This window comes from Tachyglossus aculeatus, chromosome 5 (assembly GCF_015852505.1).
Source record: "Tachyglossus aculeatus isolate mTacAcu1 chromosome 5, mTacAcu1.pri, whole genome shotgun sequence".
Classification (NCBI taxonomy): Eukaryota; Metazoa; Chordata; class Mammalia; order Monotremata; family Tachyglossidae; genus Tachyglossus; species Tachyglossus aculeatus.
The window spans coordinates 72,488,180-72,513,082 of record NC_052070.1 but is presented as its reverse complement, the minus strand read 5'-3'; the positions used below and the strand labels follow the sequence as shown (position 1 = coordinate 72,513,082).

The following is a 24,903-nucleotide window of genomic DNA, read 5'->3' as shown; positions in this document are numbered from 1 at the left end:
GTACAGAATAACCATGTAATACTATCGACTGATTAATGGTGTGGCCAGTAGAAGGTTATGAAAGACTGACTCAGGTAGTTGAATTGATCTCACAATGAATAACTTACACTGTAGAGGATCCAGAAATTTTGCAACCCCTCTCTTGTCTCAGACTGATTAATGTCAGAAAGTTTTTCCATATTCCTTCTGCCTTCCAGGGTCTCACATTGATTACTGTCATAAAGGTTTTCTATAATCCCTTCAACTGCAATTCCCCTCATCAGCTCACCACTGTAAACCTGAAAGAGTGATGGCACCCGTCCTTCTGGCCCCCACAGTGAACTTCCAGACAGTGAGGCCGTTGTTGGGTAGGTACCATCTCTATCTACTTACTGTATGTCCTGCCCTAAGCACTTGGGAGAGGACAATAGAGTAGACCTGATCCCTGTCCTCAAGGAGTTTACAATCTAGCTGAGGAGACAGGCACTAAAATCCTTTACAGACAAGAGGAAGAAGAAAAGGGGGGTAATAATAATAATGATGATGGTATTTGTTAAGCGCTTACTATGTGCAAAACACTGTTCGAAGCGCTGGGGGGGTGTTACAAGGTGATCAGGTTGTCCCCAGGGGGGCTCACAGTTTTAATCCCCATTTTACAGATGAGGGAACTGAGGCCCAGAGAAGTTAAGTGACTTGTCCAAAGTCACACAGCTGACAGTTGGCGGAGTTGGGATTTGAACCCATGACCTCTGACTCCAAAGCCATGCTGCTTCGGAGCCCTAAGCCCTCATTTCCTTTTCTCCCACTTCCTTCTGTGTCACCCTGACTTACTCCCTTTTATTCATTTCCCCCTGGCAGCCCCACAGCGCCGACTAGTAATAATAATAATAATAATAATAATGATGGCATTTATTAAGCGCTTACTATATGCAACGCACTGTTCTAAGCGCTGCGGAGGTTACAAGGTGATCAGGTTGTCCCATGGGAGGTTCACAGTCTTAATCCCCACTTTACAGATGAGGTAACTGAGGCACAGAGAAGTTAAGTGACTTGTCCAAAGTCACACAGCTGACAATTGGCGGAGCCAGAGTTTGAACCCATGACATCTGACTCCAAACCCATGACCTCTGACTCCAAAGCCCATGCTCTTTCCACTGAGCCACAGTGCTTATGGCATTTATTAAGCACTTACTATGTACAAAGCACTGTTGTAAGCACTGGAGAGGATACAAGGTGATCAGGTTGTCCCATGGGGGGCTCACAGTATTCATCCCCATTTTCCAGATGAGGTAACTGAGGCCCAGAGAAGTGAAGTGACTGGCTCAAAGTCACACAGCTGACAATTGGTGGGGCCAGGGTTTGAACCCATGACCTCTGACTCCAAAGCCTGTGCTCTTTTCCCTGAGCCACGCTGCTTATGGCATTTGATAAGTGCTATGTGCAAAGCACTGTTGCAAGCACTGGAGAGGATATAAGGTGATCAGGTTGTCCCACGGGGGGCTCACAGTCTCCATCCCTATTTTCCATTCATTCATTCATTCATTCAATCGTACTTATTGAGCACTTACTGTGTGCAGAACACTGTACTAAGTGCTTGGGAAGTACAAGTTGGCAACATATAGGGACGGTCCCTACCCCACGGCGGGCTCACAGTCTAGATGAGGTAACTGAGGCCCAGAGAAGTGAAGTGACTTGCCCAAGGTCATACAGCTGACAATTGGCGGAGACGGGATTTGAACCCATGATCACGTGCTTAGTCCAGTACTGGGCACACAGGAAGCGCTCAATAAATACAACCGACTGATTGACTGACTGAACTGCCGCCCGCCATTGATCAATGGGATTTATTGAACACTTATTGTGTGTAGAGCACTGTACCAATGCTTGGGACAGTACAATGCAACATGGTTGGTAGACACGTTTCCTGCCCACAATGAGCCTATGGTATACATGGGGAAACAGACATTAATATAAATAATTCCTAGATAGGCACATAAATTGCCTATCTGACTGACTGACAGACATTAATATAAATAATTCATAGATAGGCACATAAATTGCCTATCTGACTGACTGATATTAATATGAATAATTCATAGATAGGCACATAAATCGCCTATCTGACTGACCGACTGACAGACATTAATATAAATAATTCATAGATAGGCACATAAATTGTCTATCTGAGTGACTGAGTGGCAGACATTAATATAAATAATTCATAGGCACATAAATTGCCTATCTGACTGACTGACATTAATATAAATAATTCATAGATAGGCACAGAAATCACCTATCTGACTGACTGACAGACATTAATATAAATAATTCCTAGACAGGCACATAAATCGCCTGACTGACAGACATTAATATAAATAATTCATAGATAGGCAGAGAAATTGCCTATCTGACTGACTGACCGACTGACAGACATTACTATAAATAATTCCTAGATAGGCACACAAATTGCCTGACTGACTGACAGACATTAATTCCTAGATAGGCCCAGAAATTGCCTGACTGACTGACTGACGTTACTATAAATAATTCCTAGATTGGCACATAAATTGCCTATCTGACTGATGGCTGACAGACATTAACATAAATAATTCCTAGACAGGCCCAGAAATTGCCTATCTGACTGACTGGCGGACATTAATACAAATAATTCCTAGACAGGCACAGAAATTGCCTAACTGACTGACTGACGGACATTAATATAATTCCTAGATAGGCACAGAAATTGCCTATCTGACTGACAGACATTAATTCCTAGGTAGGCACAGAAATTGCCCATCTGACTGACTGATGGACATTAATATAAATAATTCCTAGATGATAGGCACATAAATTGCCTATCTGACAGACAAACATTAATATAAATAATTCATAGATAGGCACAGAAATTGGCTACCCGACTGACTGACAGACATTAATATAAATAGTTTGTAGATAGGCTCAGAAATTGCCTACCTGACTGACAGACATTAATATAAATAATTCCTAGACAGGCACAGAAATTGCCTATCTGACTGACTGACATGAATATAAATAATTCCTAGATGATAGGCACATAAATTGCCTATCTGACTGACAGACATTAATATAAATAGTTTGTAGATAGGCTCAGAAATTGCCTATCTGACTGACAGACATTAATATAAATAATTCCTAGACAGGCACAGAAATTGCCTATCTGACTGACTGACATGAATATAAATAATTCCTAGATGATAGGCACATAAATTGCCTATCTGACTGACAGACATTAATATAAATAATTCCTAGATAGGCACAGAAATTGCCTATCTGTCTGACTGACAGACATTAATATAAATAGTTTGTAGATATGCTCAGAAATTGCCTATCTGACTGACAGACATTAATATAAATAATTCCTAGACAGGCACAGAAATTGCCTATCTGACTGACTGACATGAATATTAATAATTCCTAGATGATAGGCACATAAATTGCCTATCTGACTGACAGACATTAATATAAATAATTCCTAGACAGGCACAGAAATTGCCTATCTGACTGCCTATCTGCCTATCTGACTGACAGACATTAATATAAATAATTCCTATACAGGCACAGAAATGGCCTATCTGACTGACTGACGTTAATATAAATAATTCCTAGATGATAGGCACATAAATTGCCTATCTGACTGACAGACATTAATATAAATAATTCCTAGGTAGGCACAGAAATTGCCTGACTGATTGACAGACATTAATATAAATAATTCCTAGATAGGCCCAGAAATTGCCTGACTGACTGACATGAATAAAAATAATTCCTGGACAGGCCCAGAAATTGCCTGACTGACATGAATAAAAATAATTCCTAGACGGGCCCAGAAATTGCCTATCTGACTGACTGACAGACATTAATTCCTAGATAGGCCCAGAAATCGCCTATCTGACTGGCTGACAGACATTAATATAAATAATTCCTAGATAGGCCCCGAAATTGCCTATCTGACTGACTGACAGACATTAATTCCTAGATAGGCCCAGAAATCGCCTATCTGACTGACATTAATATAAAAAATTCCTAGATAGGCAACTAAATCGCCTATCTGACTGGCTGACAGACATTAATATAAATAATTCCTAGATAGGCCCAGAAATTGTCTATCTGACTGACATGAATAAAAATAATTCCTAGACGGGCCCAGAAATTGCCTATCTGACTGACTGACAGACATTAAATTCCTCGATAGGCCCAGAAATTGCCTATCTGACTGACAGGCATTAATATAAATAATTCCTCGATAGGCACATAAATTGCCTATCTGACTGACTGGAATATAAATAATTCCTAGATAGGCCCCGAAATTGCCTATCTGACTGACTGACAGACATTAATTCCTAGGTAGGCCCAGATATCACCTATCTGACTGACATTAATATAAATAATTCCTAGATAGGCACCTAAATCGCCTATCTGACTGGCTGACAGACATTAATATAAATAATTCCTAGATAGGCCCAGAAATTGTCTATCTGACTGACTGACATGAATAAAAATAATTCCTAGACGGGCCCAGAAATTGCCTATCTGACTGACTGACAGACATTAATTCCTCGATAGGCCCAGAAATCGCCTGACTGAGATTAATATAAATAATTCCTAGATAGGCACCTAAATTGCCTGTCCGACTGGCTGACAGACATTAATATAAATAATTCCTAGATAGGCCCAGAAATTGCCTATCTGACTGACATGAATAAAAATAATTCCTAGACGGGCCCCGAAATGGCCTAGCTGACTGACTGACAGACATTAATTCCTAGATAGGCCCAGAAATCGCCTATCTGACTGACATTAATATAAATAATTCCTAGATAGGCCCAGAAATCGCCTATCTGACTGGCTGACAGGCATTAATATAAATAGTTCCTGGATAGGCCCAGAAATGGCCTAGCTGACTGACTGACAGACATTAATTCCTAGGTAGGCCCAGAAATCGCCTATCTGACTGACATTAATATAAATAATTCCTAGATAGGCCCAGAAATCGCCTATCTGACCGGCTGACAGGCATTAATATAAATAGTTCCTAGGTAGGCCCAGAAATGGCCTATCTGACTGACAGACGTTAATATAAATAATTCCTCGACAGGCACAGAAATCGCCTGACTGACATTAATTCCTAGGTAGGCCCAGAAATCGCCTATCCGACTGGCTGACAGACATTAATATAAACAATTCCTCGACAGGCACAGAAATCGCCTGACTGACTGACATTAATTCATAGATGGCACCTAAACCGCCTATCCGACTGGCTGACAGACATTAACGTATATAGGTTTGTACATATTTATTACTCCATCTATTTATTTAATTTGTACGTATCTATTCTATTTATTTTATTTTGTTAGTATGTTTGGTTTTGTTCTCTGTCTCCCCCTTTTAGACTGTGAGCCCACCGTTGGGTAGGGACCGTCTCTATATGTTGCCAACTTGTACTTCCCAAGCGCTTAGTCCAGTGCTCTGCACATAGCAAGCGCTCAATAAATACGATTGATGATGATGATGAATATAAATAATTCCTCGATAGGCCCAGAAATCGCCTGACTGACTGACTGGCATTAATTCATACATGGCACCAAAATCGCCTGACTGACATTAATTCCTAGATAGGCCCAGAAATCGCCTATCCGACTGGGTGACGGACGTTAATAGAAATAATTCCTCGACAGGCCCAGAAATCGCCTGACTGACTGACATTAATTCATAGATGGCACCTAAATTGCCTATCTGACTGGCTGACAGACATTAATAGAAATAATTCCTCGACAGGCCCAGAAGTCGCCTGACTGACTGGCATTAATTCATAGACGGCACCTAAATCGCCTGACTGACATTAATTCCTAGATAGGCCCAGAAATCGCCTATCCGACTGGCTGATGGACATTAATAGAAATAATTCCTCGACAGGCCCAGAAATTGCCTGACTGACTGGCATTAATTCATAGGTGGCACCTAAACCGCCTATCCGACTGGCTGACGGATGTTAATAGAAATAATTCCTCGACAGGCCCAGAAATGGCCTGACTGGCATTAATTCATAGATGGCACCTAAATTGCCTGACATTAATTCCTAGATAGGCCCAGAAATCGCCTATCCGACTGGCTGACGGACGTTAATAGAAATAATTCCTCGACAGGCCCAGAAATCGCCTGACTGACTGGCATTAATTCATAGACGGCACCTAAACCGCCTATCCGACTGGCTGACGGACGTTAATAGAAATAATTCCTCGACAGGCCCAGAAATCGCCTGACTGACTGGCATTAATTCATAGGTGGCACCTAAACCGCCTATCCGACTGGCTGACGGACGTTAATAGAAATAATTCCTCGACAGGCCCAGAAATGGCCTGACTGACTGGCATTAATTCATAGATGGCACCTAAATTGCCTGACATTAATTCCTAGATAGGCCCAGAAACCGCCTATCCGACTGGCTGACGGACGTTAATAGAAATAATTCCTCGACAGGCCCAGAAATCGCCTGACTGACTGGCATTAATTCATAGATGGCACCTAAATTGCCTGACATTAATTCCTAGATAGGCCCAGAAATCGCCTATCCGACTGGCTGACGGACGTTAATAGAAATAATTCCTCGACAGGCCCAGAAATCGCCTGACTGACTGGCATTAATTCATAGACGGCACCTAAACCGCCTATCCGACTGGCTGACGGACGTTAATAGAAATAATTCCTCGATAGGCCCAGAAATGGCCTGACTGACTGGCATTAATTCATAGATGGCACCTAAATTGCCTGACATTAATTCCTAGATAGGCCCAGAAATCGCCTATCCGACTGGCTGACGGACGTTAATAGAAATAATTCCTCGACAGGCCCAGAAATCGCCTGACTGACTGGCATTAATTCATAGACGGCACCTAAACCGCCTATCCGACTGGCTGACGGACGTTAATAGAAATAATTCCTCGACAGGCCCAGAAATCGCCTGACTGACATTAATTCATAGATGGCACCTAAATCGCCTATCCGACTGGCTGACAGGCATTAATATCAATAGTTCCTAGATAGGCCCAGAAATTGCCTATTTGACTGACATGAATAAAAATAATTCCTAGACGGGCCCAGAAATTGCCTATCTGACTGACTGACAGACATTAAATTCCTCGATAGGCCCAGAAATCGCCTATCTGACTGACAGACATTAATATAAATAATTCCTCGACAGGCCCAGAAATCGCCTGACTGACTGGCATTAATTCATAGATGGCACCTAAATCGCCTATCCGACTGGCTGACGGACGTTAATAGAAATAATTCCTCGACAGGCCCAGAAATCGCCTGACTGACTGGCATTAATTCATAGATGGCACCTAAATCGCCTGACTGACATTAATTCCTAGATAGGCCCAGAAATCGCCTATCTGACTGGCTGACAGACATTAATATAAACAATTCCTCGACAGGCCCAGAAATCGCCTGACTGACTGGCATTAATTCATAGACGGCACCTAAATCGCCTGACTGACATTAATTCCTAGATAGGCCCAGAAATCGCCTATCCGACTGGCTGACAGACATTAATATAAACAATTCCTCGACAGGCCCAGAAATCGCCTGACTGACTGACATTAATTCCTAGATGGCACCTAAACAGCCTATCTGACTGGCTGACAGACGTTAATAGAAATAATTCCTCGACAGGCCCAGAAATCGCCTGACTGACTGGCATTAAAACTGGTTGTACATATTTATTACTCTATTTATTTATTTATTTATTTATTTTACTTGTACATTTCTATCCTACTTATTTTATTTTGTTGGTATGTTTGGTTCTGTTCTCTGTCTCCCCCTTTTAGACTGTGAGCCCACTGTTGGGTAGGGACTGTCTCTATGTGATGCCAATTTGTACTTCCCAAGCGCTTAGTACAGTGCTCTGCACATAGTAAGCGCTCAATAAATACGACTGATTGATTGATTGATTAATTCATAGATGGCACCTAAATCACCTATCCGACTGGCTGACAGACATTAATAGAAATAATTCCTCGACAGGCCCAGAAATCGCCTGACTGACTGGCATTAATTCATAGATGGCACCTAAATCGCCTATCCGACTGGCTGACAGACATTAATAGAAATAATTCCTCGATAGGCCCAGAAATCGCCTGACTGACTGGCATTAATTCATAGATGGCACCTAAATCGCCTATCCGACTGGCTGACAGACATTAATAGAAATAATTCCTCGATAGGCCCAGAAATCGCCTGACTGACTGGCATTAATTCATAGATGGCACCTAAATCGCCTATCCGACTGGCTGACAGGCATTAATATAAATAGTTCCTAGATAGGCCCAGAAATTGCCTATCTGACATGAATAAAAATAATTCCTAGACAGGCTCAGAAATTGCCTATCTGACTGACTGACAGACATTAAATTCCTAGATAGGCCCAGAAATTTCCTGACTGACAGACATTAATATAAATAATTCCTCGATAGGCCCAGAAATCGCCTGACTGACTGACTGGCATTAATTCATTGATGGCACCTAAATCGCCTGACTGACATTAATTCCTAGATAGGCCCAGAAATCGCCTATCCGACTGGCTGACGGACGTTAATAGAAATAATTCCTCGACAGGCCCAGAAATCGCCTGACTGACTGACATTAATTCATAGATGGCACCTAAATTGCCTATCTGACTGGCTGACAGACATTAATAGAAATAATTCCTCGACAGGCCCAGAAGTCGCCTGACTGACTGGCATTAATTCATAGACGGCACCTAAATCGCCTGACTGACATTAATTCCTAGATAGGCCCAGAAATCGCCTATCCGACTGGCTGATGGACGTTAATAGAAATAATTCCTCGACAGGCCCAGAAATCGCCTGACTGACTGGCATTAATTCATAGGTGGCACCTAAACCGCCTATCCGACTGGCTGACGGACGTTAATAGAAATAATTCCTCGACAGGCCCAGAAATCGCCTGACTGACTGGCATTAATTCATAGATGGCACCTAAATTGCCTGACATTAATTCCTAGATAGGCCCAGAAATCGCCTATCCGACTGGCTGACGGACGTTAATAGAAATAATTCCTCGACAGGCCCAGAAATCGCCTGACTGACTGGCATTAATTCATAGACGGCACCTAAACCGCCTATCCGACTGGCTGACGGACGTTAATAGAAATAATTCCTCGACAGGCCCAGAAATGGCCTGACTGACTGGCATTAATTCATAGATGGCACCTAAATTGCCTGACATTAATTCCTAGATAGGCCCAGAAATCGCCTATCCGACTGGCTGACGGACGTTAATAGAAATAATTCCTCGACAGGCCCAGAAATCGCCTGACTGACTGGCATTAATTCATAGACGGCACCTAAACCGCCTATCCGACTGGCTGACGGACGTTAATAGAAATAATTCCTCGATAGGCCCAGAAATGGCCTGACTGACTGGCATTAATTCATAGATGGCACCTAAATTGCCTGACATTAATTCCTAGATAGGCCCAGAAATCGCCTATCCGACTGGCTGACGGACATTAATAGAAATAATTCCTCGACAGGCCCAGAAATCGTCTGACTGACTGGCATTAATTCATAGATGGCACCTAAATCGCCTATCCGACTGGCTGACGGACATTACTAGAAATAATTCCTCGACAGGCCCAGAAATCGCCTGACTGACTGGCATTAATTCATAGACGGCACCTAAACCGCCTATCCGACTGGCTGACGGACGTTAATAGAAATAATTCCTCGACAGGCCCAGAAATCGCCTGACTGACTGGCATTAATTCCTAGATGGCACCTAAACCGCCTATCCGACTGGCTGACGGACATTACTAGAAATAATTCCTCGGTAGGCCCAGAAATCGCCTGACTGACTGACTGGCATTAATTCATAGACGGCACCTAAATCGCCTGACTGACATTAATTCCTAGATAGGCCCGGAAATCGCCTATCCGACTGGCTGACAGGCATTAATAGAATTAATTGCCAGATAGGCCCCGAAATTGCCTATCACCTGACTGACTGAGTGAAGGGGCGCCCGCTAGGCCAGGCCCGCCATGGGGCCTCCCCCTCGTCCCGCCCGCGCGTTGGGGGTCACGTGCCGCCCCCCCTCAGCCGCCCCCGCCATTGTCACGCGCCCCCAGACGCGCGCGCGCGCATGCGCGCGTCCGGGTGACAGGGGGCGGTGGGTGTGAGGAGAGGAGCGGTCGGTGTGAGGAGAAGAGCGGGCGGCGCGGCCATGGGCGGTCGCTTGGCTCGGGTCGTGGCCCCGGTCCTGGTCCTGCTGCTGGCCGGCGGGCGAGCGTCCGCCGTGTGGCCGATGCCCCAGCGGCTGACGGAGGCCCCGGGGCCCAGCACCGCCCTGAGCCCCGGCCGCTTCCGGCTCCGGTACGCGGCCGCCTCGGCCGTGCAGCCCGGCTGCTCCGTGCTCGACCAGGCCTTCGCCCGCTACCTGCGCCTCCTCTTCGGCCCCGCCCGCCCTGCAGGTGAGGCGGCCCCGCCCGCCCGCATCGCAATAACGGCCCTTCTTCAACTCTCACTTCAGAGTATAATCAATGACGTCATCTATTAAGCGCTTACTATGTGCAAAGCGCTGGGGACTGTGCTTCCAGACCGGCCCTCTGGGCTGTGAGCCCGCTGTTGGGGAGGGACCGTTTCTAGAAGTTGCCTCAAAGAATAATCAATCATATTTATTGAGCGCAACGGCCCTTCTTCAACTCTCACTTCAGAGTATAATCAATGACGTCATCTATTAAGCGCTTACTATGTGCAAAGCGCTGGGGACGGTGCTTCCAGACCGACCCCCTGGGCTGTGAGCCCGCTGTTGGGGAGGGACCGTCTCTAGAAGTTGCCTCAGAGAATAATCAATCAATCATATTTATTGAGCGCAACGGCCCTTCTTCAACTCTCACTTCAGAGTGTAATCATGACGTCATCTATTAAGCGCTTACTATGTGCAAAGCGCTGGGGACTGTGCTTCCAGACCGGCCCCCTGGGCTGTGAGCCCGCTGTTGGGGAGGGACCGTCTCTAGAAGTTGCCTCAGAGAATAATCAATCAATCATATTTATTGAGCGCAACGGCCCTTCTTCAACTCTCACTTCAGAGTGTAATCGTGACGTCATCTATTAAGCGCTTACTATGTGCAAAGCGCTGGGGACTGTCCTTCGAGACCGGCCCTCTGGGCTGTGAGCCCGCTGTTGGGGAGGGACCGTTTCTAGAAGTTGCCTCAAAGAATAATCAATCATATTTATTGAGCGCAACGGCCCTTCTTCAACTCTCACTTCAGAGTATAATCAATGACGTCATCTATTAAGCGCTTACTATGTGCAAAGCGCTGGGGACGGTGCTTCCAGACCGGCCCCCTGGGCTGTGAGCCCGCTGTTGGGGAGGGACCGTCTCTAGAAGTTGCCTCAGAGAATAATCAATCAATCAATCGTATTTATTGAGCGCAACGGCCCTTCTTCAACTCTCACTTCAGAGTATGATCATGACGTCATCTATTAAGCGCTTACTATGTGCAAAGCGCTGGGAACTGTGCTTCCAGACCGGCCCTCTGGGCTGTGAGCCCGCTGTCTGTCTCTAGAAGTTGCCTCAGAGAGTAATCAATCAATCAATCATATTTATTGAGCGCAACGGCCCTTCTTCAACTCTCACTTCGGAGTATAATCAATGACGTCATCTATTAAGTGCTTACTATGTGCAAAGCGCTGGGAACTGTGCTTCCAGACCGGCCCTCTGGGCTGTGAGCCCGCTGTTGGGGAGGGACTGTCTCTAGAAGTTGCCTCAGAGAATAATAATAATGATGGCATCTATTAAGCGCTTACTATGTGCAAAGCACTGGGGACTGTCCCTCTAGACTGTGAGCCCGCTGTTGGGGAGGGACCGTCTCTAGAAGTTGCCTCAGAGAATAATAATAATGATGGCATCTATTAAGCGCTTACTACGTGCAAAGCACTGGGGACTGTCCCTCTAGGCTGTGAGCCCGCTGTTGGGGAGGGACCATCTCAAAAGTTGCCTCAGAGAATAATAATAATGATGGCATTTATTAAGCGCTTACTATGTGCAAAGCACTGGGGACTGTCCCTCTAGACTGTGAGCCCGCTGTTGGGGAGGGACTGTCTCTAGAAGTTGCCTCAGAGAATAATCAATCAATCATATTTATTGAGCAATTACTATGTGCAGAGCATTGTACTAAGCGCTTGGGAAGTACAAATTGGCAACATATAGAGACATTTATTAAGCGCTTACTATGTGCAAAGCGCTGGGGACTGTGCTTCGAGACCGGCCCTCTGGGCTGTGAGCCCGCTGTTGGGGAGGGACCGTCTCTAGAAGTTGCCTCAGAGAATAATCAATCAATCCATCATATTTATTGAGCGCTTACTATGTGCAGAGCATTGTACTAAGCGCTTGGGAAGTACAAATTGGCAACATGTAGAGACATTTATTAAGTGCTTACTATGTGCAAAGCGCTGGGAACTGTGCTTCCAGACCGGCCCTCTGGGCTGTGAGCCCGCTGTTGGGGAAGGACTGTCTCTAGAAGTTGCCTCAGAGAGTAATAATAATGATGGCATCTATTAAGCGCTTACTGTGTGCAAAGCACTGGGGACTGTCCCTCTAGACTGTGAGCCCGCTGTTGGGGAGGGACTGTCTCTAGAAGTTGCCTCAGAGAATAATAATAATGATGGCATTTATTAAGCGCTTACTATGTGCAAAGCGCCGGGGACTGTGCTTTGAGACTGGCCCTCTAGGCTGTGAGCCCGCTGTTGGGGAGGGACCGTCTCTAGAAGTTGCCTCAGAGAATAATCAATCAATCAATCATATTTATTGAGCGCTTACTATGTGCAGAGCATTGTACTAAGTGCTTGGGAAGTACAAACTGGCAACATATAGAGACATTTATTAAGTGCTTACTATGTGCAAAGCGCTGGGGACTGTGCTTCGAGACCAGCCCTCTGGGCTGTGAGCCCGCTGTTGGGGAAGGACCGTCTCTAGAAGTTGCCTCAGAGAATAATAATAATGATGGCGTTTATTAAGCGCTTACTATGCGCAAAGCGCTGGGGACTGTCCCTCTAGACTGTGAGCCCGCTGTTGGGGAGGGACCGTCTCTAGAAGTTGCCTCAGAGAATAATAATAATGATGGCATTTATTAAGCGCTTACTATGTGCAAAGCACCGGGGACTGTCCCTCTAGACTGTGAGCCCGCTGTTGGGGAGGGACCGTCTCCAGCTGCTGCCAACTTGTCCTTCCCAAGCGCTCAGTACAGTGCTCTGCACACAGTAAGCGCTCAATAAATACGATTCAGTGAATGAATGGGGTGGTTGCAAGGTGATCCGGTTATCCCATGGGGGTCTCCCAGTCTTCATCCCCAGTGTACAGGTGAGGGAACTGAGGCACAGAGAATAATAATAATGATGACATTTATTAAGCACTTAGTACAGTGCTCTGCACACAGTAAGCGCTCAATCAATACGATTGAATGAATGGGGAGGTTACAAGGTGATCAGCTTATCCCATGGGGGGCCCACAGTCTTCATTCCCAGTGTACAGATCGGGGAACTGAGGTACAGAGAATAATAATAATGATGGCATTTATTAAGCGCTTACTATGTGCAAAGCACTGTTCTAAACACTGGGGACTGTGCTTCTAGACTGTCCTTCTAGTCTGTGAGCCCGCTGTTGCCACCTTGTCCTTCTCAAGCGCTTAGTCCAGTGCTCTGCACACAGTAAGTGCTCACTCAATAAATACAATTCAGTGAATGAATGGGAAGGTTACAAGGTGATCAGGTTACCCCATGGGGGGCTCACAGTCTTCATCCCCAGTGTACAGATGAGGGAACTGAGGCACAGAGAATAATGATAATGGTGGCATTTATTAAGCACTTACTATGTGCAAAGCACTGTTCCAAATGCTGGGGACTGTGCTTCTAGACTGTCTTTCTTCTAGAGTGTGAGCCCGCTTTTGGGGAGGGACCGTCTCTAGCTGTTGCCAACTTGTCCTTCCCAATGGCTTAGTACAGTGCTTTGCACACAGTAAGCGCTCAATAAATACGATTGAATGAATGGGGAGGTTACAAGGTGATCAGGTTATCCCATGGGGGGCTCCCAGTCTTCATCCCCAGTGTACAGGTGAGGGAACTGAGGCACAGAGAAGAATGATAATGATGGCATTTATTAAGCACTTAGTACAGTGCTCTGCACACAGTAAGCGCTCAATAAATACGACTGAATGAATGGAGAGGTTACAAGGTGATCAGGTTATCCCATGGGGGGCTCCCAGTCTTCATCCCCAGTGGACAGGTGAGGGAACTGAGGCACAGAGAATAATAAAAATGATGGCATTTATTAAGCGCTTACTATGTGCAAAGCACCGGGGACTGTCCCTCTAGACTGTGAGCCCGCTGTTGGGGAGGGGCCATCTCTAGCTGCTGCCAGCTTGTCCTTCCCAAGCGCTTAGTCCAGTGCTCTGCACACAGTAAGCACTCAATCAATACAATTGAATGAATGGGGAGGTTACAAGGTGATCAGCTTATCCCATGGGGGGCTCCCAGTCTTCATCCCCAGTGTACAGGTGAGGAAACTGAGGCACAGAGAATAATAATAATGATGACATTTAAGTGCTTAGTACAGTGCTCTGCACACAAGCGTTCACTCAATACGACTGAATGAATGGGGAGGTTACAAGGTGATCAGGTTATCCCATGGGGGGCTCACAGCCTTCATCCCCAGTGTACAGGTGGGGGAACTGAGGCACAGAGAATAATGATAATGATGGCATTTATTAAGCGCTTACTATGTGCAAAGCACTGTTCTAAACGCTGGGGACTGTGCTGCTAGACTGTCTTCTAGAGTGTGAGCCCGCTGTTGGGTAGGGACCGTCTCTAGCTGCTGCCAACTTGTCCTTCCCAAGCGCTTAGTCCAGTGCTCTGCACACAGTAAGCGCTCAATACATACGATTGAATGAATGGGGAGGTTGCAAGGTGATCAGGTTATCCCATGGGGGGCTCACAGTCTTCATCCCCAGTGTACAGGTGAGGGAACTGAGGCACAGAGAACCTTAGAACCCACAACCTTCTGATTCCCAGGCCCGGGCTCTGTCCACTAAGTCATTTGACAGGTGCCGTAACTGAGGCACAGAGAAATGAAGTGACTTGCCCAAGGTCACACAGCAGGCACGTGGCAGAGCCGGGCATAGAACCCAGGTCCTTATAACTCCCAGGCCTGTGCTCTATCCGCCAGTTGCTTCTCTTAGCTGTGGGCGGAACACTGTACTAACCGCCTGTGAGAATACAATACGACAGAGTTGGCAGACCTGTTCCCTGCTCACCAGAAACTTACAGTCTGGAGAGGGAGACCGACTTGAAAATAAATTATAGATACGCACGTAAGTGCTGTGGAGCTAAGGGTGGGGTGACTGTCAAGTCTTAATGGAATTGAGTGCTGACTGTGCTAAGCACTTGGGAGAGTACACTGCAACAGAGTTGGTAGACGCATTCCGTGCCCGCAAGGAGCTTACAGTCTAGAAGGGTAAAAATCCAAGTGCAAAGACGTTTCAGTAGGAAAGCAAGTAAGGGGCATAAAGGCCTAGTCAAGGAAGGCGATGTGAGCTCAAGAAGCCCCCTCAGACATAAAGACTTCTTGAAATCCCGGCTCCGCCACCTGTCTATCATGTGACTTTGGGCAAGTCACTTCTCTGTGCCTCAGTTTCCTTATCTATAAAATGGGGATTAAGACTGTGAGCCCTGTGTGGGACAATGGACTGAATCTAACTTGATTAGGTTGTATCTACCCCAGTGCTTAGTACCGTGCTGGCACATAATAAGTGCTTAACATAGACTATTAAAAAAAAAAAGCTGGCTTAGGGGTCAGGAGGATGGGGCTGCTAAAGCTGGAGGGATTTATGCCGCTTGAGCTCCCTATATCTTCCTTGCTCTGAGATCCAGGCATTCCATGTTTTTGGATTTTTATCTTTCCCTTCTGCCTCAGGATCTTACCTGTCACTGTTCTGTTTCAGAATGATCAGAGGTTTCCTTGACTTTCCTCTGTAAGATTAGCAGTGGACTGAGATGGCTATGGGCTAGACCAGCTGGGACTCATTACATTTCTCCTAATGTGAGGTTTGATGGTGCTGCTGTAACTCATTACATTTCTCCTAATGTGAGGTTTGATGGCGCTGCTGTAGCTGTGTTGGCCTGATAACACCTAATAATTCCTATATCCCTTTTCCACACTGTCTAGTACAAAACTGGACCAACTGAGGCCTCTTTTCCCTTCGCCATACTAGTCCCCCATCGTGGCTGTTTTGTTGGGACAGCGTTGAGTGTGGAGCCGAGGACTAGTCGCAACACTATTGTGACTAGAGCCAAAACTTCCTGCCCTCATTCCTTTCCTGGATTTATCTGGTAGATTATTCAGTATCTTTTATCCAGGGGAAGACATGGTGTCACCGTTTTGGGCAGCTCATGCAATTAGTTTTTCTTCAGAGGCTTCACCAAGATTTTGGTCAGCGTCTTATTACGGGAGCTGCCTTGGTGTGCTGAACTGGGACCCTGCCCTGGCCACGTAGTTTAGGTGGGAGAGTCGGCTTCTGGGGAGGAAAAGATAGGCAGTCCTTGGGTTTAGGACACAGATTTGCTCCTGAAAGCTACATTTTAAGTCAAAATGTAATTTGGAGCCAGTTTTCCCACTGGAACAATGTTACAAATGGGAATTGGTTCCTCAAGGACGGAGGGAAGCAGCGTGACCCAGGGAAAAAGAGCACAAGACCAGGAGTCATGGGACCTGGAATTCTCATCCCAACTCCACCCCTTGTTTGCTGTGTGACTGTAGGAAAGTCGCTTAGCTTCCATGCGTCATTTTCATCCAGCAGCATTCATTCAATCGTATTTATTGAGCCCTTACTGTGTGCAGAGCACTGTACTAAGCGCTTGGGAAGTACAAGTTGGCAACATATAGAGATGGTCCCTACCCAACAGCGGGCTCACAGTCTAGTAGATAGAGCGCGGGCCTGGGAGTCGGAAGGTCATGGGTTCCAATCCCGGCTTCGCCGCTTATCTGCTGTGTGACCTTGGGCAAGTCTCTTCTCTTCTCTGCGCCTCAGTTCCATCATCTGTAAAATGGGGATTGAGCCTGGGAGCCCCGTGTGGGATAGGGACTGTGTCCAACCCATCTGCTTATATTCACCCCAGCGCTTAGTACAGTGCCTGGCACATAGTTGAGCACTTAACAAATACCATAATTATCCTCTAGACTGTAAGCCCATGTGGGCAGGGATTGTCTCTATCTGTTGCTGAATTGTACTTTCCAAGTACTTAGTACAGTGCTCTGCACATAGTAAGTGCTCAATAGATACGATTGAATGAATTGAATGGAAAGGATAAGACAACTCTTCCCCTCTCTTTTGGACTGTAAGCCCTATGTGGGTTAGGAACCATGCACAATCTGTTTATCGTGTATCTACCCCAGTGCTTAGCACAATGCTTGGCACATAGTAAATGCTTAATAAATTCTATTATTTTTTAACCAATATTTACCCAGAATAGTGTTCTCAATCAAATGTAGATTCATTCATTCATTCAATAGTATTTATTGAGCGTTTACTGTGTACTAAGTGCTTGGGAAGTACAAGTTGACAGCATCTAGAGACGGTCCCTACCCAACAGTGGGCTCACAGTCTAGAACGGGGAGACAGACAACAAAACAAAACATGTGGACAGGTGTCAAGTCTTCGGAACAAATAGAATTAAATATAGTTACATTAATGTACTTAAATTGAGTCAGACAGGTTCCCTGATAGGTAGCTGAATTTTATTTCCTCAGAAGTAAGATGGATATCTCAACCCATCCCTCTGATTCTGCCTTGAGATCAGTTATCTTAGAACAATACTCCAGCACTTAGAACAGTGCTTGGCACATAGTAAACGCTTAACAAGTTCCGTCATTATTATTCTCATTATTATCACCTCCTTCTCTTTCCCTCTACAACCAATAGCAGCTTTGAAAATTACTGCCCCGTTAATCGGCGGCTCCCACGCTCGCCACAGCTCACTGGTGCCATAATGGAAGTTAGTGTTGTAGAGCCAAAACCCATGTGTTTTAAAGCTGAAACGAGATGTACATTGAGAATGTGTTTGATTATCTGTAACACTGGTGAGTGCTTAACTGCGGCGTTATCTTTGACTCATCTCTCTCATTCATTCAGTTGCATTTATTGAGTGCTTACTGTCTGCAGAGAACTGTACTAAGCACTTGGAAAGTACAGTTCGGCAACAGATAGAGACAATCCCTACCCAGCAACGGGCTCACGGTCTAGAAGGGGGAGACACACAACAAAACAAAACAAGTAGACAGGCATCAGTAGCATCAAAATAGATAAATGGAATTATAGATATACATACACATCATTAATAAATAGAATAATAAATGTGTATGAATGTACACAAGTGCTGTGGGGCGGGGAAGGGGGTAGAGCAGAGGGAGGGAGTCGGGGTGATGGTGAGGGGAGGAGGAGCAGAGGAAAAGGGGGGCTCAGTCTGGGAAAGCCTCCTGGAGGAGATGAGCTCTCAGTAGGACTTTGAAGCAGGGAAGAGAGCTAGTTTGCTGGATGTGAGGAGGGACGGCATTCCAGGCCAGAAGTAGGACGTGGGCCAGGGGTCGGTGGCGGGACAGGCGAGAACGAGGCCCAGTGAGGAGGTTAGCGGCAGAAGAGCGGAGTGTGCGGGCTCGGCTGTAGAAGGAGAGACGGGAGGTGAGGTAGGCGGGGGCAAGGTGATGGAGAGCTTTGAAGGCAAACCCACATATTCAACCCACATTTTCAATCTATCACTAAATCCTGTCAGTTCAACCTTCACAGCCTCGCCAAAATCCACTCTTTCCTCTCAATCCAAACTGCTTCCGCATTAATCCAGTCACTTATCCTATCCCACCTTGATTACTGTTTCAGCCTCCTTGCTGACCTCCCTGTCCCCTGTCTCTCCCCACTCCAGTTCATACTTCCCTCTGATGTCCGGATCATTTTTCTACAAAAACGTTCAGGCCATGTTTCTCCCCATTTCAAGAACCTCCAGTGGTTGTCCATCCATCTCCACATCAAACAGGAACTCCTCACCATTGGCTGAAGACACTCAAGCACCTTGCCCCCTTCTACCTCACCTTACTATTCTCCTATTACAACCCAGCTCACATACCTCGCTCCTCTAAAGGCAACTTATTAACTGTACCTTGATCTGGTCTACCTTGCTGCCGATTTCTCACCCACATCCTGCCTCTGGCTCGGAACATTCTCCCTCTTCATATCCGACAGACAATTACTCTCCCCTGCTTCCCCTTCAAAGCCTTAGTGAAGGCGCATCCCCTTCAAGAGGCCGTCCCTAAATCCTTATTTTGTTTTCTTCCACTCCCTTCTGTGTCACCCTGATTTGCTCCCTTTATTCACCCCACCCTTAGCCCTACACACTTATGCCCATATCCATAATTTATGTATTTATATTAATGTCTCTCTCCCCCCACTAGACTGTAAGTGCATTGTGGGCAGGGAATGCATCTGTTACGTTTTCTCTCAAGTGCTTAGTACAGTGCTCTGGAAACCAATAAATTGACACGCTAGAGGGTGGTCAAACACAGAAATAATTAACCATTAAACATCAAAGCTAGCATCTTGAAGTTTTCTCCTTCTTCCCTTACACAGCGCCAGTTTAGTGAGCAAAAGACTGTCTAATGTTTTAAATGCATATAGACCTCCTATAATAGAGGTGTGCAGCCGATGGCTCTAGAGCTATACCTGGCTCTTCTTGGAGTTGAATGGGACTTTCGACAGGACCTTGAGCCAAGAGTGGACCCCACTGCACACCCCCCAGTACACAGTGCTGTTTCAGTGCCCTGTGTTGTAGCTGCATTGTTGTATTGTACTCTCCCAAGTGCGTAGTTCGGTGCTCTGCACACAGTAAGTATTCAATAAATACGACTGGCTGACTGACATTGTACCTAAAACCTAGAGCAGACAGCGTGGAGCCAGTAGACCCTGATCCGTTCCAGCCGGTTGCAGAGGAAATCAGGAGCAGTCAGGTGCCTGTCAGCAGCAGGCAGCCCAATAAGGACCTTCTGCTGGGCAGGACGGGATGAGCGGTCACCAGTCACCTGTCTCGGGAGCCCAGATTGGGATTGAACCCATACCCACCGTGGACTGTTAGGATGGGGAAATCCTCTACCGTTTCTGTCCATAGAGAGAGTTTCTACCCCTTGCATTAGTTGGAGTGGAGGGGTGGGGTACAGTGAGGGGTCCCTGTCCTCCCCTGGTGGGTCTGGGTGGTCACAGTACTGTATATATCCATTTCTTCTGACACCGAGGCGCATTGTATCCAACCACGTTTGTGTTACTGTTCCACCGTTCCCTAATTTCCTAACAGTATTCTAGCCCAAAGCCCGGCTCCACCCAGTTTCCGACTCCTGTGGGAGACAGGATTTGGGAGCCGCGTGGCCGGCAGGAGCTCTTGGAAGGTTGTAGGGAAGTCTCAGGCTTCAAAAGTCCACATGGCCCCCAGGTCATGTGTTTTGGGTTGGGATTGGAGACCATCTGTTAGGGATCATCATCATCAATGGTACTTATTGAGCGCAGAGCACTGCACCAAGCACTTGGGAGAGTAGGGATCTTAATGAAGGATGGCTCATCTCAGCTAAGAGCTGAGAGCAACCATTGGATACTCGTCACTGGATCTAACCCAAGTTTCTTCAGCTTTCTCTCCCCCTCAACCTTTGTCCCACAGTGTCCTAGCTGCAGATCAGGAAAGCCGGTTGTCTAGATAAGGAGTTGGTGCTGAAACCCATGGATCTGTTTGCAGCAAAGGTAGCCTGATGAGGTGTGCGATATGACTTTAGATTGGTGGGTCGACCAGGAAGCCAAGGTGGCTTTACCCAAACAGTATAGTTTTCCTCTTTAGCCGAAAAACCAGGCAAGGAGGCTGGGATTCTGGAACTGGTTCAGGTAGATTTGCTTAGCATCACACAGGGAACTCAATGGAGCAGGTTTTGAATTTTTGTTACATGTGGAAAATATTTGTATGGTGAGTTAACTAAGCACTTGACCCCTCTGGATTGTAAGCTCACTGTGGGCAGGGAGTGTTTCTGTTGTATTGTTATATTGTACTCTCCCAAGCACTTAGTACAGTGCTCTGCACACAGTAAGCGCTCAATAAATACGGTTGACTGACTTCACTAAAACATTAGTGAAGCATGGATATGTCTGCCCTGAAAGGTTTGCCTGTTTTGTTTAGTTGTCTGTCTCCCCTTTCTAGACTGTGAGCCCGTTGTCGGGTAGGGACTGTCTCTATACTTACTTGTACTTCCCAAGCGCTAAGTACAGTGCTTTGCACACAGTAAGCGCTCAATAAATACGATTGAATTGAATGAATGAATAATACAAAATAACTGGTATTCATTAAGTGTTTACTGTGTGTCAGGCATTGTTCTAAGCTTGGGGTTGGATACAAGTTAATTAGGTTGGACACAGTCTCTGTCCTACATGAGGCTCACAGTCCAAGTATCAACCTGTCAATGAATGGTATTTACTGAGCGCTTACTACGTGCAGAGCACTGTCCTAAGGGCTTGGGAGAGTACAGTACAACAGAAGTAGTGGGCATGTAGTGGACAAGGAGGGAGAACAGGTATTGAATCCCCATTTTACAGACGAGGAAGCTGGGGCACAGGAAAGTCCAGTGCCTAACCCAAGGTCACCCAGTAGGCAAGAGGAGGAGCAGGGATTACAACTCACATCCTCCGACTCCCAGGGTGGTGGTGTTTTTTCCACTAGCTCAAAGTCTAATGCTGACTTGTGGGATCCTTTCCCCCTCTTTGGGTTTCATTTCAAAGAACAATCAACACCCACCTATAAAATCAAGGTAACTGGCACTCATGTCGCAGTTGAATTAACGAGCAATAACTAGCAAAAGTTAACGAGAAGTATTTTTGTAAACAAAATACACACAGAAAATGTCAGCATGAGGATAGGGCAAACCTTTGACAAATCTCTTTTTCTTCTGAATCTGAAGTTACTCCTCATTTAGGTTTCTCTAAATTTGCAGGTGAATAGTTTGTCTACAAATGAGCAGAGACCAATAATACCTTACTGCAATTGGCATTCTTTCAGCAGCGACCAAAGATCAAATACCTGAGAGCCATAAAAAGAGGTAGGCCCCCACAATAGTCCATAGTTGTTGGACTGAATTCCAGTGCTCTCTTGATTAGCAGACATCTCACGACAGAGAGAAGCAGACATCTTGATTCGCAGACATCTTTTCACGAAAGAGCTGACTTATGTATGGGCCTGGGGATGAAAGCTTCCAAATAAAGGTGGGTGGTAGTGTGACAAAGCCAACTGGGTCTATTGCTGGAATAATTTGCGTAATACAAGAATGTAACCCTAATTAAAACCTATGTATTTTCTTTCTTACCGACAAAGACCTGACATTATATAACAAAGCATGCAGCCTTTGCCCTCTAAGAGCTTGAATTCTAAGATGGCTACGATTGCATTTTTGTCTAGCCAAAGAAAACATAACCTCAAAGGCCAAATCTAGAAAGTGGATCGCTATTGCCTAAATCCTGGCTGGTCAATGAATATCACAGGCATAAACATATCAGGGTGTTCAAGCAGTAGTCATAATAATAATAACTGTGGTATTTGTTAGGTGCTTATTATGAACCAGGCACTGGGGTGGATACAAGCAGATCGGGCTGGACATTGTCCCTGTCCCACATGGGACTGTCTTAATCCCCAAAACTGAGGCACAGAGAAGTTAAGCGACTTGCCCGAGGTCACACAGAAGACAAGTGGTAGAACTGGGATTAGAACCTAGGTCCTTCTGACTCCAAGGCCTGCGCTCTATCCACTAGGCCATGCTGCTTCTCAGTAGTAACGAGATCTTGTGTGTACCTCAGTTCTTAGCACGGTACTTGGCAGCAGTAAACTCTTAATACCATCATTATCATTAGAAGTAGTAGTAATGGTATTCATTAAGTCCTTATTGTTTGTTGAGCCCTGTACTAAGCCCGGGGAAAGAATACACGGGTAAGACATGGTCCCTGGCCCTCAAGGATCTCTCAGTCTAAAAACATAGGAGGGGAGAGGGGACTGGAGATAGACACATCAGGAAAGATGAAACAGTAAGCACCAAAACAACATAAAAGATAAGGAAAAATACACAAAATAAGAACAAAGAGCAGTAGAGTACTGGGGCTAGAGAAGCAGAATTTCAGGTTCCTTACGGGTCAGAGTCCAGAGTGACGGTTGTGGCCGCAGTGACCAAAGCAGCAGCTACCATGGCCTTTCCAAGTTTCCAGGTTTGGCGGAGACCTCTCCGCGTGATTGCTTCGGTCCCTCCCGATGGGGCGAGACAGGTTGGGATTGAGGCTCCAGGATGATATGCAGGGGAGTGGGGAGCCAAAATCCGGCTGTGGTTGCTTCTAGCCTTCCCTCCTCGAACTAGTAGTTTACACTTGCTGTCTGTACTTCCTCTCCTCCAATTCTCTCCTTGACCCAATGGTATTTAGTGAGCATTTATTATGTGCAGACCCCTGTACTAAGCACAGTACAACAGAGTTGGTAGACAGGTTCCCTGCTCACGAGCTTACAGTCTAGATAGGGAAACAGACATTAATATAAATAAATAATAGATATGTACATATATATATATATATATATATATATATATATACACAACTCTCCCAAGTGCCTCTCAGGATCGCATCTGGAGAGTTTCCAGTACTTTACCAGTGTTGGCTACGGGAGGAAGAGTCAAGCAGAGGCCGACCCATTCCGTTCCTAGCTTGGTCTGTGGCTAGTAAGTGGCAAGCAATCTGCGACAAGTCAAAACTCACCTGTGCTGGGCAGCAGCTGCATGGGAGAGAGTAAGGGCGGAAACTCAAGTTTACTGCGTGGAAGGAAGCAGCTTCCAAATTTTTACCAAGAAAACTCTGTGGATACACTACTAGTACGATTGCTGATGCTTCTTCCGTGCAGTCAACTTGATTCTCTACCCTCAACTCTCTTCCATGTCACTGCTGCCCAGCACTGGGGGGTTTTGACTTGTAGCAGATTGTTTTCTACTTGCTAGGCACTGCCCAAATTAGGAATGGAGTGGATATGCCTCTGCTTGACTCTCCCTCCCATAGTTGAGACTCGTAGGATCCTGGAAGCTCTCCAGGTGCGACTCTGAGAGGGGGCTCAATAAATACCATTGATTAATTCATTGATTGTTACAATACAGAGAAGTGGCACATTGCTGCCCATCAGGCACTTGGACCAATTGGTAATGTTTATTGACCACCTCCTGTATGCAGAGCATGATACTAAGCCTTTGGAAAAGTTCTGTAGAAAATACAGTATGGTTCTTGCCATCAAGGAGTTTGCAATCTAATGGGGTGACTCTCAACACAGATCAAATTAATAGATTAATTTCCAACTTTACAGTTAGTGGACTGTCAACTCACCTAGTCTCCTGTGCTAATCATTTGTCAAGTAAGAATAGTCTCTTTCATAGTGTTTTTTTTTTGTACTACAACTACTAATAACAGTTGTTTTTTGTAGTATTTGTAACACTCTTACTATGTGTCCAACACTCTACTGAGCACTAGGATAGATACAAGATAACCAGGTACATGGGGTTCACAGTCTAAGTGGGTGGGAGAACAGGTAGGATTAGAACCCAGGTCTTCTGACTCCCAGTTTCATGTCCTTTCCTGTAGGCCATGTGTGATACTACATCTGAGTTGGGGAATAGCAGCATTAATATAGGATCTCTCCTGTTGTTGGGGTGGGTCAGACCTTCCAGATCCCTTCTACTGTAAATTTGAGCCAAGGAATTGCTAAATAGCCTAGGTAGATGTTTTC

The 24,903-nt window shown here is 45.7% G+C and overlaps 1 protein-coding gene and 1 non-coding gene across 3 annotated transcripts in view; both read left to right on the top strand.

Moving 5' to 3' along the window:
* The first annotated feature begins 274 nt into the window (after positions 1–274).
* Positions 275–24,903, top strand: part of HEXA (hexosaminidase subunit alpha) — a 63,702-nt gene continuing 39,073 nt past the window's right edge. Inside the window, exon 1 of one of the 2 annotated variants that reach the window (XM_038746384.1) lies at positions 275–347. In XM_038746384.1, the coding sequence (XP_038602312.1) occupies positions 290–347 (58 nt within the window). In that variant the 5' untranslated portion in view covers positions 275–289. Of the gene's footprint in view, positions 348–10,246; positions 10,509–24,903 lie in introns of those variants that run through there. The other variant, XM_038746383.1, reaches the window with a different exon arrangement.
* Positions 23,744–23,881, top strand: LOC119929260. Its single transcript, XR_005451392.1, has one exon. It is a non-coding gene; the product is annotated as a small nucleolar RNA SNORA7 (small nucleolar RNA).